The sequence below is a fragment of the Choloepus didactylus genome, chromosome 3, assembly GCF_015220235.1.
Source record: "Choloepus didactylus isolate mChoDid1 chromosome 3, mChoDid1.pri, whole genome shotgun sequence".
Lineage (NCBI taxonomy): Eukaryota > Metazoa > Chordata > Mammalia > Pilosa > Megalonychidae > Choloepus > Choloepus didactylus.
The window spans coordinates 2,412,474-2,426,202 of record NC_051309.1 but is presented as its reverse complement, the minus strand read 5'-3'; the positions used below and the strand labels follow the sequence as shown (position 1 = coordinate 2,426,202).

The 13,729-nt window shown below is 66.0% G+C and overlaps 1 protein-coding gene across 3 annotated transcripts in view; it reads left to right on the top strand.

Moving 5' to 3' along the window:
- The window catches only part of ZFYVE28 (zinc finger FYVE-type containing 28), a 109,411-nt gene extending 99,986 nt beyond the window's left edge, over positions 1 to 9,425 (top strand). The window contains exons 8-12 of one of the 3 annotated variants that reach the window (XM_037829267.1): positions 3,654 to 3,802; positions 4,149 to 4,265; positions 6,127 to 6,231; positions 6,877 to 6,980; positions 8,077 to 9,425. In XM_037829267.1, the coding sequence (XP_037685195.1) occupies positions 3,654 to 3,802; positions 4,149 to 4,265; positions 6,127 to 6,231; positions 6,877 to 6,980; positions 8,077 to 8,130 (529 nt within the window). In that variant the 3' untranslated portion in view covers positions 8,131 to 9,425. Of the gene's footprint in view, positions 1 to 3,653; positions 3,803 to 4,148; positions 4,266 to 6,126; positions 6,232 to 6,876; positions 6,981 to 7,187 lie in introns of all 3 variants that reach the window. The other 2 variants (XM_037829271.1, XM_037829269.1) reach the window with 2 other exon arrangements.
- The last annotated feature ends 4,304 nt before the right edge of the window (positions 9,426 to 13,729 follow it).

Below are 13,729 nucleotides of genomic sequence, written 5' to 3'. Positions count from 1 at the left end.
TTCTATTAATCTGGTGTATCACACTGAACCACACTTGCCTTCCTGGGATAAAGCCTGCTGCATCGTGGTGTGCAATCCTTTGAAATGTTGCTAGATTTGGGTTTCTACGGGGGTTAAATCTGACACTGTCAGCCACAATTCACTGTGCATTTGCAGTGTCCACACCCTCTTCTAATTCTACAGCACTCTGCCCATTTCACAGGTAAGGAAACCGAGGCACACAGAGCTGAGGCTGTTTGCCCAGCCCTGTGACTTGAAGAAGCAAAGCTGAGTCTGAGCCCAGGTCAGCTCCCCGGTGGGGCCCCGAGCTTCCCTGGGGTCGGCACCAAGCAGGCCCCCCGTCCTTCCCCTCCCGGTGCCTGGTTAAGGGCTGGTTGAGCCCCCTCCTGCCAGTGGCAACCCTGGGCCCTTGCTTAACACCTCTGGACCTCACTGTCCTCGTCTGCAAAATGGTAAATAGATGCGGGACCTGCTTCATGTGGTCGTGAGGAGAGACAGACGAAAATACTTGTGGTGAGCCAGGTGGGACACACGGACGCACGGGCATGGGGCCTGCGAGTCCCAGGCCCTGAGTCCCACTGAGGAGGGAGAGGCCGGGCTGACGGGCCCAACCACGGTCACACAGCCACGACCCCGGGGAGCCTGTTACTTGCTCTTCGGTTGCAGAGAGCCAGCGGCCGACAGCTTCCCAGCCCGGCTGCGTTGCCAGCACCTGCCCTCTGCGGACCCCCAGCTGAGCGGCACCCCTGGTGAGAGGCCCGAGGTCCAAGGGTGGTCGCTGAGTGCTTTCCAGAAGCTTCTCGGGGGGCTCCCACCCACCTGGCCTCATGCCTCAGCAACTGTCAGGCCCTGGCCGTCTCTGGTCAGCGGCCGAGCCTCCCGCTGGGCGGCCCCTGTGAAGGTGGGTGGTCCTGCGGCGGTGGCAGCTCCTACCCCAGCTTTGGGCAGGCGGCTCTGGAACTGGCCATCGAAGGGTGATTGGTCCCAGCAGGACGTGGAGGACAGGGCAGGTGCCAAGTCCTCCAGGGGTCAGCAGCTGCCAATGTCAGCCCTGAGGTCTCCAGGGAAGCCAAGCCCCCTGTGCCCCTCACCCACCCCAAGGTGATCAGAGGGGCTGGGAGGACATGCACCCTGAGACACGGAGAAGGGGAGGCCAGGGCCTGGGGCCTGGACGGGGGCAGCGCAGGCCGAGCGGGGCAGTGGGCTGAGTGAGGGGCAGCTGTGCCCAGCTCAGCATGGGGGGCAGGCAGTGGAGGCACCTGGAGCCTCTGCGGGCCGGTGGGGGGTGGGGGGCGGGTACCCTGGGATTGGGAGCAGTGGGAACAGACAGGCCCCCCTCGCCTGGGGCTGACGTGGACCCAGCTGTCCTCGAGCCTCAGCTCGGCCACCACTTGGCGGTGGTCGGGTGAGGCTGCAAATGGACCCGACAGGGAGGCCCCTTCCCCTTTCCTGGCTCAGCTCCGGGGTCGAGGCCAGCCAGGTCCACACCCCCGGGCTGAAGTCGGGGCTCTGTCCCTGCGGAAACTGGGTGGCCTGGAGGGAAGCCTCAGTCACCACCAGGCGCCCGGCCCCCAGCACCGAGCCCCTCGGCCGGCATGGCCCTCCCACCCCGAGCCTCCTGTCCCTCTTGGGCTCCAGTGCTATAGGAGGGATCATAAACACAGGCTTACACCCCCCAGCCCGGCAAAGAGGCTCTGAGCCCCCTCGGCACCCCCCCCCACCCGGGGGCCGGCCACTGCCGGGGATACTCAGGGGCCCCACATCTTCGTGTCCTGGGCACAGAGCCTGGATAAGACACTTGCGCCTCACTGCCCGTGAGGACGCGGAGCCTGTGGGGGTTGGAAGCCACATGCAGCCGCGGCCGTCGCCTGGCTCAATCCCAGTTTGGTTCCTGTTCCGTCTCCGGGCTCGTGCCCAGTGCTCTGCTGGAACAACCTGTCTGCCGTGGAGACGTGTCCACATCTGCAGACCTGCGGGGACAGGCGTCCACACTGCCTGCCAGTGGCCTCCTCACTACCAGCTTTGGGCAGTTTCGGTTTCCTTCTGATGGTGCCAAATCGGTTTCCAAAGTCCTTGCCCGCTTCGCGCCCCCGCCAGCAGCAGTGGGAGGGTCCGGGTGACTTTCCGTCTCCTCTGAAATGAGTGGAGCACGCGGGACCCGGGACGCTCGAGGCCGGGGTCTGATGTGGAAAACAGACCAAGCCCCCAACCGGCCACCACTGCCGCCACCCCCCAGAAAGGACAAACAGAGACAGTGCAGGAGGCCGACGGGAAATTTTAAAAAATTGTAACAAATATTTGTAGACAGATACAAGATTTTGCACGTGCTTTGGTTTCCGGGGCTGCTCAAGCAAACACCGGCCGTGGTTCAGCTCCAGCAGCGGGCGTGGATGGGCGCACGTGTGAGGCGAGGAGGGGATGCACGTCGGGGCGTCCTCCCGGCGGCCTCTCCCGGCCTCTCCTCTTCCGGGCTCCGTCGAATCCCCGCCCCGGCGTCTCCCTGCGCGGCTTTCTCTCCCCTCTCTCTGTCTGCATTTCATTCCGCTGACAAGGGACCCCAGTTCCGGGGCTGAGACCCACCCCTGCTGGGCCCCTTACCTGAGGTCAGCTCCTCTAAGGTCCCTCTTACCACGCGTCCACACCCACGGGGATGGATCGGGTTCAAGAACCTGCTTTCTGGGGCACGCACGGCTTCAAGCCCCACAGCGTCCATGGAGCACGGCGCTGCTGGGAAATAACAGTAAGGGAAGGACCTTAAACACACGAGAGTAGGAATAAAAACATCAAGGGGAAAATTGGAAGAAATGATTGTGGAAATTTCCAGATATTAGGACACGAAGACAAAGAGATAAATGGTTTGGAAATCGGAGGGCGCTGAGCAGTGCCGTGGAGGCGGGTGGGTGCAGGCCCAGCTGGGAGGAGAGGGTCACAGAGCCGAGTCGTCGAAGGACGTGCGGGAGGTGGGGAGAAGGGCCCTGGGGTGGGTCTGCTTCCCGGAACTGCCGTGACAGTTCTGACAAACGGGGGCTTAAAACCGCAGACGTTTACGCTCTTCGAGTTCTGGAGGCCTGGGCTCTGTGACGACCCCTTCCTCGCCTCGCCCAGGGTCTGGTGGTCCTGACGTCCCCTGGCTGATGGCCCTGGCTGGTGTCCTGGTGTCCCCGGCTGGTGGCCTCGGTGTCCCCAGCTGCTGACTGCGTCTCCACAGGGCTCCTCCTGTCTCTTCGTTGGACTTGTCACTTGTCATGGGCTTTGTCCGCCCGTGGTCTGGGCTGGTCCTGTTTGCTCGAGAGCCTTTACTCACACGCTCGCAGAGACCCTTTCCCAACCACAGCCCCATTCACTGGATTGGGGTTCACATGTGGATGAGTCACTGGGGGGTGTAAGGGTCTCGGACGGGCGAGCTGTCCCCTCCAGGAAGGACCCACGAGGTGACCCAGGAGGGCTGCGGAGGTGAGCAGGGGGCTCCCTCGTGGGGCTCCCCATCTCCCAGGCATCACAGGGGGTCACAGGGAGGCCCGGGACTCTCGGCTCCGCCTGGCAGGAAGCCCCAGGACACCAGGCTCCGGGGGCCTCGTGGCTTCTGGGTGCTCCCACAGGGACCACTGAGGTGCCTCCCCGAGGCCCACCCGCCCCGTCTCCCCTGTCTGCAGCGGCTCCTGCTCTCCAGACCAGGCCAGGCCTGAGGCCGTCCCTGTGACCCCCGTGGACCCCCCAGCCCCCGCAGCCATGAGGGAGAAGATGCGGTCCCGGTTCCCCAGCAGCCACGACCTGATCCACCGCCTCTTCGTCTGCATCTCAGGTGCGACGCCGGGGCCATGCAGGGCAGGGGGCAGCGGGGTGGGGTGGGCGCAGGATGGCCTCCTCGAGGTGGCCATGCCCTCGCACGTCTGTCGCAGACGGGCCCCGTGTGCTGGCCGGGGGGCTCCTGCCTCCCCTCACCCCCTCGACGTCCCAACCCTTAGTCCAGCCCAGGAGCTGTCTCTGTGCGGCCGGCAGCCCCCTGGCTCCCTGCCCACTGTGCCATCCTCCCGGGGAGCCCCGGCCCGGCTTTCCCCAGCGAGCAGTGCCGTGCTCCTGAAGCTGGTCAGCCGGGCCCGTCCGTCCGTCTGTTCTTCTGTGACTCTTCCGAGGCCCCCCACCCCCAGGCGTGGCTGACCAGCTGCAGACCAACTACGCGAGCGACCTCAGGAGCATCCTGAAGACTCTGTTTGAAGTCATGGCCACCAAGCCGGAGGCGGACGACAAGGAGAAGCTGAAGAAGGGTGAGCTGGGGGGTTCGGCTCCCCAAGGCGACTGCACACCCCACTTTGCCGTGACCCGTCACATTCCAAGTGCCCAGACGGGAAGCTGCTGGGAGCCGTGGGCGGGCCGTGACCCCCCACGCTGTCCCCTCCACACACGGCTCCTGGTGGACGCGGCTCAGTGTCCCATGTGCAGAGGGGAGGGGCAGGGACGCCGGCCGGCCCTATAGGACATGCGTGTTCACACATGCACGTCACAGGCACATGCACACACATGTACACACTCACACGCACATGTCAAGATAACCTGCTCTCCCACACGTGTCACAGGCACACGCACACACACAAAGACACACGAATGCACTCCCACACGTCACAGGCACTCACACGTCAAGATACACACATGCCCTCCCACACACGTCACAGACACACATGTGCTTACACACACGCATACATGAAGACACGCTCTCCCACACGTCACAGGCACACACATGCACTCACACACATCAAGACACACATGATCTCCCACACACGTCACAGGCACACGCTCTCACACACACACATATCAAGACACACACATGCTCTCCCACACAAGTCACACGCACTCACACATACACATCAAGACACGTACGTGCTCTCCCACACGTCACAGGCACACGTGCCACCACATACTCCCTCTCTCTCACACACACACACACACACGGGAGATCTGGTGAGGGGAAAGCATGAGACAAGGACTGACAGGGCCGAGGGGTCAGCCCCTTGCTCCTCGGGGGCGTGGCGGGGTCCCTGGGGTGGGGCAGGAGGCCAACGCTCTCCGTCCTGGAGGGACTGCCCCTCCCCACAGGGGCCCCCAGGGTGTCCAGCAGGCTACAGCCTGGCCGCTGGGCAGGGAGGGGAGCATCCAGTGCACCGTCCCTGCGCTGCCCCCTCTGCTGCCAGAGCCCCCGTGCCTGGCTGGGTTGCCCCATCTGCCAGGGCCATCTGGGGGGCGCTCGATTCAGAAGAGGTGCGTGAAATGGGCCCCTCCTGCAAACAAGGACCCTCGGCCTGGGCACAGCACACGGGGCTGCACACGGTCCCCTGCCTCAGGTCACAGTGCAGGAGAGGTGGCCCCTCTGGGGGTCCCCCCTCTGCGCCGAGGAGGGGCCCCCGACCTAGTCTGCGGGGCCGAGTGGAGCCCCTGGGCCAAAGGCAGGCACCCGAGGGAGCAGGCAGGGGAGGGGAGGCCGGGCCACGCTCCTGAGCAGGGGTCACGAGCTCCGGGCTGCCACAGGAGTGGGTGTGGGGCCTGTGCTGCCCGCCTGGCAGGACCCTGATGGCCGAGCTCAGACCATAGGTGGTCAGGGGGTCAGGTGGGTGCCAGGGCCTGGCATGGGGGCCCCATGGCCCCTCCCCACAGGCCCAGCTGCCTCCACCCTAGGCTGGGACCCGGGCCCCCTGCCTGCCATGGCACCCCAGCAGGGTCGAAGGCTGACCGATGCCCACAGTGGTCCGGGGGGGCTGCCTCCTCAGAGCCCCGAGGTCAGGGAGGGGCCTCAGGCTCGCACGTCCCTCCCAGAGTGGCCTTTGGGTGAGCAGCTGTGGTGGCCGCGCTGGAGTGGGGAGAGGAACCCTTTTCTCACCTAAGGCAAAGGGCGATGGGTGACACCAGCCGGGGCCATGCCATCTGGCCTCTTCTGGGGGGCACGGAGGTCCTTGCTCACACCCAGGGCCCCTCTCCTCTGGCCCCAGTCTGCTGGGTGGGCTCGGGCTGCAGGGACCCCTTCTGAGGGAGCCCTGGGAGCCCCCCCAGGCAGCCCCCAGTGTGCGGGCTCAGCGGGGCCTCTGCCTTCAGGGCAGTGGTGGTGCCCCCCCCAGCAGCTGCCCCTGTCCCCCCCAGTTACCCGGAGCCTGCGGAGTGCAGCCCTGGAGGACTGTGCGCTGTGCCAGGAGACCCTGTCGACCCCCGAGCTGGCGGCCAAGACCTGCGATGGGGAGTTTGAAGGTACGCGGGGGGCGCTGGGGGCTGAGTGGAGGCGGCAGGAGCCTGGCCGGGCTGGGGGCTGGCCGTGGGCGAGTGACCCTCCAGATAGGGGGTCTCGGGAGGATGGTTTGGGAGGAGAACGTGGGCTCTGGCCCTTGGCCCGGGCTGGCTGGGTGTTGGGGTGGGACGGGGGGCACTGCTGGGCTCAAAGCCAGTGGTGAGACCTGCCCTGGCCAGGGGGCCTGGCATGACCTCCGCCAGGAGGGGCGTCTACGGGACACGGCAGGACCCCTGTGTTCTCGAGCCATGCTCAGAGTGGGCAGTGGGCTCCTGGGGCCCCCTGGGGCCTGCCCGGGCCTGAGCTGCGGGTGGGAAGCTGGGAGGGAGGGCTGGGGTGAGGGCCCCTGTGGCCCACAGCCATCCAGGGGTGCCACGGCCGCACCTCCTGGGTCCATGTGGCCTGGGGCGGGCAGGGCCATGGCTGGGTCTGACGCTGGGCAGTGCCAGGGCTGCAAAGGGTGACCCACCCACGGGAGGCACCAGGTTTTCAAGTCGGGAGGGAGGTGCGGAGGGGCACAGAGGGGCGCGGGCCTCGGGACCGGCCGCCTCCCCCTGCCTGCGCACCCCCTCGCCCCCGCCGGGCCGACTTGCTCCTCCCTGCGGCAGATCCCCCCGAGTGGGTGCCAGACGAGGCCTGCGGCCTGTGCACGGCCTGCAAGGCGCCCTTCACCGTCATCCGCCGGAAGCACCACTGCCGCAGCTGCGGGAAGGTAGGGGCCGCGGGGGCCACGGGGGCCATGGGGCTGCAGCTGCCCAGCGGTGGGACCCAGGTTTCCGGGGATCCCTACCCACAGCCCCCCACCTCCACCCGGCGGGAGGCGCAGGCAGGGGCTTGGTGGACGCGGGTGGCCTGTCCCCAGCACCCCGGGGCCTTTGGGACCCCGTGAGCCCGGCCGAGCCCACCCTCCTGTGCCCAGATCTTCTGCTCACGCTGCTCCTCGCACTCGGCACCGCTGCCCCGCTATGGGCAGGTGAAGCCCGTCCGCGTGTGCACCCACTGCTACCTGTTCCACGTCACACCCTTCTACAGCGACAAGGCGGGCGTCTGACGGTGCCCGGCCCACCCGCCATGGCACAGGGGACCAGGGTGGGGGCCAAGGGCTCCCTCTTCCTCCGGCACCGGCTGTGCCGCAGGGGGCTTCATGGCATCCCACCAGCCACGCTGCAGGGCTCAGTGCCAGGGCTGACGGGTCCACTTTGCCCAGTGAGGGTGCCCTAAAGTGCCCGACAGCTGCCTTGGGCAGGGGTCTGCCTGGGCAGGGGTGGGGGCCCTTCTCCTGCCTCTCTCCTGAGCCTTAGCAACACCCTCTCTTGACCCTGGTGGGAAGGGGGCCCTGACAGAGCCCAGGCAGCCCCTGCTCCTGGCACCCAGGCCCAACAGTCAGTGGTCTCTGGTGCAGCCCCCTCCTGCAACTCTGGAGGCCCCAGTCCCCAGAGTAGGGCAGGGCCCCCCCCCAGGCCCCTGCTCACACAGATGTCAGGCTGGCCCTTCTCTCACCGAGGGCCTTGGACCCGTAGCTGCCCACGCCTCGTCCCCCAGCTGCCCCTTTGCCACCTCCAGCCCTGCGGTCCTGCCCCGGGACCTTGGCTGAAACCGCATGCAGCTCATCTCTTCCCCGAGGGGCAATGCAGGAAGTGGACGCAGGGGTCCTCTGGGAATTCAGGCTGTGTCTGCCCCCCACCCCTGCCCTGCCTCCAGGTCGCCACTCCCCGCCCAGCAGAGGCCCCTGGCCAGGGGCGGACTGGGTCCTCAGGCCAGGCCCACGGGGTGTCCACTCGGCCACCACTGCTCTTTTGCACCCCCAGGACCCCAGGCCACCTGCTCAGAGCCCGGCGCGGCCCAGGTCCAGGCTGAGGTGACCCCAGCATGGTCACCTCCTCAGGCTTAAATCTCAGGCTTCCTTTTGCAATGACGATTGCAGTTTTATTTTTAGAGAGATGACACACCTAACGCTTCTTTTATAGGATAAAAATCCAATTGCAATTTAACAGTGGAATAAACATGCACAAGAACAGCTTCTGTGGGAGAACAAAAGTCTATTATGGAGTGAATATTATGTATCTGAGATTATTTTTATTTTCTAAATGCTGTAACTCGAAGCCATTTCCATGAATCTATTTAAGGATTGCAGCCGCTCTCTTCCCTGTGTGAACCGCGTCCCTTCTCTTGCCCTGGAGAACGGGCGGCGCCTCCCCCGAGCAGCTGTGGCTTCTTGGCTTTTGAGGCAACTCGGGGGCAGGACTTGACTTCCCACCTGTGTTCTCGGTGTGCCCACCTTGCCCCCGTGAGGGTCAGCCGCAGTCTCCCCGCTGCCTGCTCAGCTCCCCTTCTTTGGGGTCCTCACTTGGACTGGGGGCGGAGAGGAGCAGGCAGTGTAGCCCACCATGGTGGCCCGGTTGGGGCTGTGCTTATGGGGTGCCCCGGGGAGCGGCAGCTGGGGGTTGCCTGGCAACGCTGCCTTCCTTTGGTCCTGGCGCCCCAGCCCTCGGAGGTGGGTGCTGGGGGGCCAGAGGGGCCACCCCGCTCCGTTTCTGGTAGCTGAGAAAGTGTTCAGAGCGTGGGGGCTTCCCGCAGGCAGGGCCGAGGCCTCTGGGAGTGGGAGAAGGGCCTGCAGGCCCTCAGTGCCCCTGGCTGCCCAGGGTGGGCCCCTCTCCCTGCAGGGAGAGGTGGGGGGCCCGGCCCCACTCCCCAGGGCCTGCCTGGACAGAGCCAGGGAGCTGGCCCCGCTCGGCCCTCGCCCCCAGCCGCAGACGCTGTGGCCTGTCCTGGGCCTGTCCGCGGTGCCAGCCAGAATCTCAGCTGCGGGAGGAGCAGGGGCACCCCCGCTGCCCCCTGTCCCTTTCCCGTCTGCTGGGGCGCTCCCAAGTCAGTCACCTCCTGGCCCACTCGGTCAGAGGTGGGAGGCGGAGTGGAGCCGCCCTCCGGGGGTTCAGGTGGGAGCTGTGGCCGCGGGAACCGGCCAAGGTGGGGGGGGGGTCCACCCTCAACGAGGCTGTTCACCCGGGCCGGCTTGCCTGGGGCTTTCAGGCTGAGACCCCATCTGTGACGGGGGCGGGGCTTCCCGGGGGTCCTGACCGCAGCCCCCACGGCCGCCGGGGAGCCCACGCCGCGCTCCCCCTGCCCGCCCGGCTGCGGGGCGCGAGGGCGGGGGCCGAGGGTGCGCCCCCCGCCGCGGCCGCCTCCTCGTCCCCGAGCGGCCCCGGGACGCCCCAGACCGGGGGGGATCCCCCGCCCGGGCTCCTCCTGATCCCGACGCGGCAGTAGGAGCCGGGGGAGGCGGGCAGGACCCCCGCCCCGCCGGGCAGCGCCCTGGGGCCCTCCGCAGCCTCAGTGAGCCCGCGGGCCTCCCTCCTGCCGAGGCGGGGCGGCTCCTGGAGCAGCTGCTTGGTCAGTCTCTCGCGGGTAGACTGGAAAACACCAGCCAGGGCGCCCGGGTTCTTTGCTCCCAGAAGGATCAGGGCACCTCAGGGCCGAGGCCGAGTCTGCAAGGGTGGGCGACCCAGACGCAGCGGACCCGGCCCTGCCTGCTGCACCCTGGGTCTGTGGGGTGCCTGCACAGCCCGGGCACTCCCTGAGGCGGAGGACGACGCCATCCTGGGAGCGCTTTGGCAACCAGGCTTGGAGGAGTCCGGAAGGCTTCCTGGAGGAGGTGGGGAGCCAGCCAGGAAGACCCATTCCATCCATTGGCACAGAGGGGCAGCCCAGAGAACCCCACATGGGCTGGGCTGGGAGGGGAGTGCTGGGGCCAACCCAGGGACCCACAGTTTGTGAGAGGGGGTCCTACCCGTCGACCCCGGCCCCTGGGGATGGGGGAGGACCACCCCACCCCACCCCCCAACCCCCGCCTTTGGAAGCCACATCCACCCCCGGAGCAAGTACCTGAATTTGCGGCCACATCCCTCATCCATCACTTTTTTTTTTTCTCTGAAAATAATTTGAAAGGAAATTTTATTTTGATGTGAGACATTTTTGGCTCCAAGTGATTCATTTCACTCACAATTGTCTAATTTGTCCCAGTGGTCACGGATCATAGTGAGAAAACCTGGTAAAGTGAGAAAAATCTACTTCACAAATTGTTCACAAACATAAGCTTATGTTATTATTTTAAATAAAAAAAAAGCTGCATCATTAGATTATGTGGACACTTAATTACATCTTCATTAATTTTGATTTTTGCTGTCTTCTTTTTCTACCTTGGAGACTATTTTTTTTTCTGAGTGCCTTAAAGCTCGGGGCCTGGCCTGGGCCACCTCAGGCTCTGGCAGTGACTCTGTTACTGACCGAGGTGATTTGACAGGCCCCACCTCTCCGGGGCCATCTGTCCATGTAAGGCCCCGACCAGAAGCACCTGCTGGATTGGGGCGGACCCTAACGTTTCCTGCCACTTCCTGGGTCCCCCTGCTCAGGGCTCTCCCTGCACCCCCTCCCATCCCACCCCCCAATGCCCCAGCCAGGGAAACAGAGGCTCAAAGAATCACGGGACTGCCCATGGGCTCGTGGTCAGACCATCCAAGGCCATCTGAGAGTCCCCTGGGTGCTGGGAGGAGCTGGCCCTGCACACAGCAGGCTACAGGGCGGGGGCCAGGGGCCAATGTCCTGGGGGTCTGGGCGATGACCCCAGTCAGCATCTTGCTGTCTGCAGCTCCCACAGCCCAAACCTGCCCCAAGGGGGCTTCTGGCTATGGCAGGATTCATTCGGCCAGGAGGTGGGCAGGGAGCGCAAGGACTGAGGTGCCCAAGACTGGAGAGGAGCCGGGGTCAGGGGTTTCGTCTTGGGGGGAAACGTGGGAAGGAGATGCTGGAGGAGGGAAAGCTGGAGATAGGTGGGCAGATATTCCCTGATGCTACATTGAGGCCCCCAGGCACCCTGAACCCCCACAGGCATGTTCCCCCATCAGCTGAGGTATGTGTGGGGTGGAGGAATCCTGGGGAGGGAGCCGGCCGGTCGGCGTGGGCAAGCTGGGAAATAGCCTTCTTTAGGTTTCTTTCCCGCAGGCCTTCTTAGGAAGGTACCCTGCATCCCGCCATATGGTGGCCCTTCCAGGCAGGGAGGGGAAACTGAGGCTGGGGGCAGGCATGAGGAGAAAACCCTGGGAGTCCAGGCAAAGCAGTGGCCCTGCCCTTGCACCCAGGATCAGAATGGGGGGGCAGGATTCCCCCAAAGGGCAGTGAGAAAGCTCAGACAAGCCAGAGAGTTCAAAACCGGGCTGGGCCCAGGAGGGCTTGCGTGGTGGGGGGCCCTGGGGTCCTATGTGCATGGGGTGGGGGGCTCAGCGTGGGGACAGGGAGCAGCCCATGCTCCTCTCTGGTTCTACATGGAGTTCAGACCTGTGGGCAGGAGGAGGCCGGAGCTGTGCCTCCCCTCGCTGCCAGGGCTTCGCTGGTTCAGCCCACAGGTGCCCGCTCTGGGGAGGGGGTGCCAGGCTGGGAAAGGGAGAGGGGTTGGGTGAGGAAGCCCCTGGCCCAGCCTGGGCCCAGGGAGGGCTTCCTGGAGGAGGGGACATGGCCCTGCAGGAGTCCTGCCCCCCAAGCCCAGGTCAGGTGGGTTGGCATGCCCCCTACCCAACCCCTGGGGGCTTTGCGCAACCTGTGCCTGCTGACCTACCCCGGGGCTGACCGCAGCACGTTGCCCAGTGGGTGCTGAGACCTGCCACAAGTGGTGGAGGACTCGGGCCTCACACGACAGCACCCCTCCCCGGCACGCTCCCACGGGATCCCCCTCGAGTCGCTTCCCTCTGCGGCCCAACGGTCTCTGGGACCTGCCCTGGGGGGCTGTGGCTCACCCCCGGCCCCCCTCCCCTCAGCTCCATGCCCCCTGGTGCTGCCCCCACCGTCCGACCCCCCGCGCTCTCCTCAGCTTGTCCCTGGCTCCCCTCTCCCACTGTCCCCCTCTCCCAGGGACAGGACCCAGACTCGCGCCCAGGGCAGCCCGGGCCCCGAGGAGATGAGACAGGCACGTAGCCCCACAGGTATACGTGGGCACCGGAGCTGCGCGCTCTGGCACAGGGCACACCCCAGGCCGCAGGGGCCAATCCCTTACCCTGCCTTCCCCTAGGGCCTTTTCCCTCCAGGAAGTGGGTGTCCCCTTTACCCTGCACTACTCTGGGCAGCTCTCCAGGCTACCTTCGAGGGCCACAGCCGGGAGCTCTTGCCGGGGGGTGCTGGTGGGGCCAAAGCGCGAAAGGCCAAGGTCAATACCCACCGGGATTAATGCCCAGCTCCCGACTGGCAGGAGCCTGGGTTCCCAACCCCCTTTCATAGCTCGGACCCCAGCAACCTGGGCTGGGCTCCGGGCTCCAGGCTCCTGCGTCATCCCCTCTGGGGGGCTCCCGTTTCCGCTCCGCTGGGGGTTGCAGGGAGACCCCGGCCAAGTCACCAAACCTCAGGAGTCCCGTTTCCTCAGCTGTGAACTGACGGGGAGGAAATGCGCAGGAAATGTCTGCACGGCATTTACGAAAGTGCTAAGGCGTTCAGAGTTCTGTCGATCTGTTGGTAGAGCAGGTGCCACCCTCTCCCCCTTGTAGAACTCCTGTGGTGGTCCCCCGTCTCCAGGCCGCGGGTCCCGCCCTCAGGGCTCCCGGGCCACCGGCCACTGGGGAGATGCAGGGGCGCGGGCGGCGCCTCACCCGAGGAGTCCATTCCCGGACCGCCGGGCTCTGAGGCCGCCCCCGACGCACAGGGGCCCACCTCTCCCTGCGCCAGTGGCTGGAGGGGCTCAGCCCCCTCCCGGACGGCAGCTCCCCTCGCTGGAAAGCGCCTCCTCCGATAGAGGAAACCCTAACCCTAACCCGACCCTTCAGTGCAGCCCCCAGGCCCGCAGACCCCGGCCCCGGCCCCTCCTTCAGCCCAGGGCTCCGCTGGGCCGCTCCGAGCCCACCCGCCTCTGTCCCCGGACCTGTTTTGCTCCCTGCGACCCTCCAGAGACCCGGCTCTGGTCTCCAGCCCGGCCGCGCCCCCATTCACACACCGGGCCTTCCCAAGGGGTCGGTTCTGGGTCGGGCCGGGAGGGACTCGTTCGCAGCCCCGTGGGAGACCCCCAGGAGACCGCGACGCCCCGTCTTCCTGCAGCGCAGCGTTTGCATCCGGACCCGGAGCACCAGGTTTCCCCGCGCGGGCCGACGGGGCGCACGTAACGGGGCGCCGCGGTTTCCGGGTTCCCCGCGCCCTAACGGGCCCAGGAGGCGGCGCCGGGCGCGCGCCCCAGCGGGCTGCCCTTCCTCTCGGCAACGCGTCCGGCCGCTGCTCCCGGTCATTGGCCGGCCGCCCCGCGGCCGCTCATTGGTCCGCGGTCCCTATTTTTACATAGACGCCTCTGAGCCAATCGGCGCCCCAGCGCCTTACTTAAAATGCACGACCGCCGCCAGTCAGCGCGCGAGGGGGCCGGGCCACCACGCTGCTGTTGCTAAGCTTGGGGCTTCTAAATTGGTTACTACCATGGCCGGCCTATGGGAGCCGAGA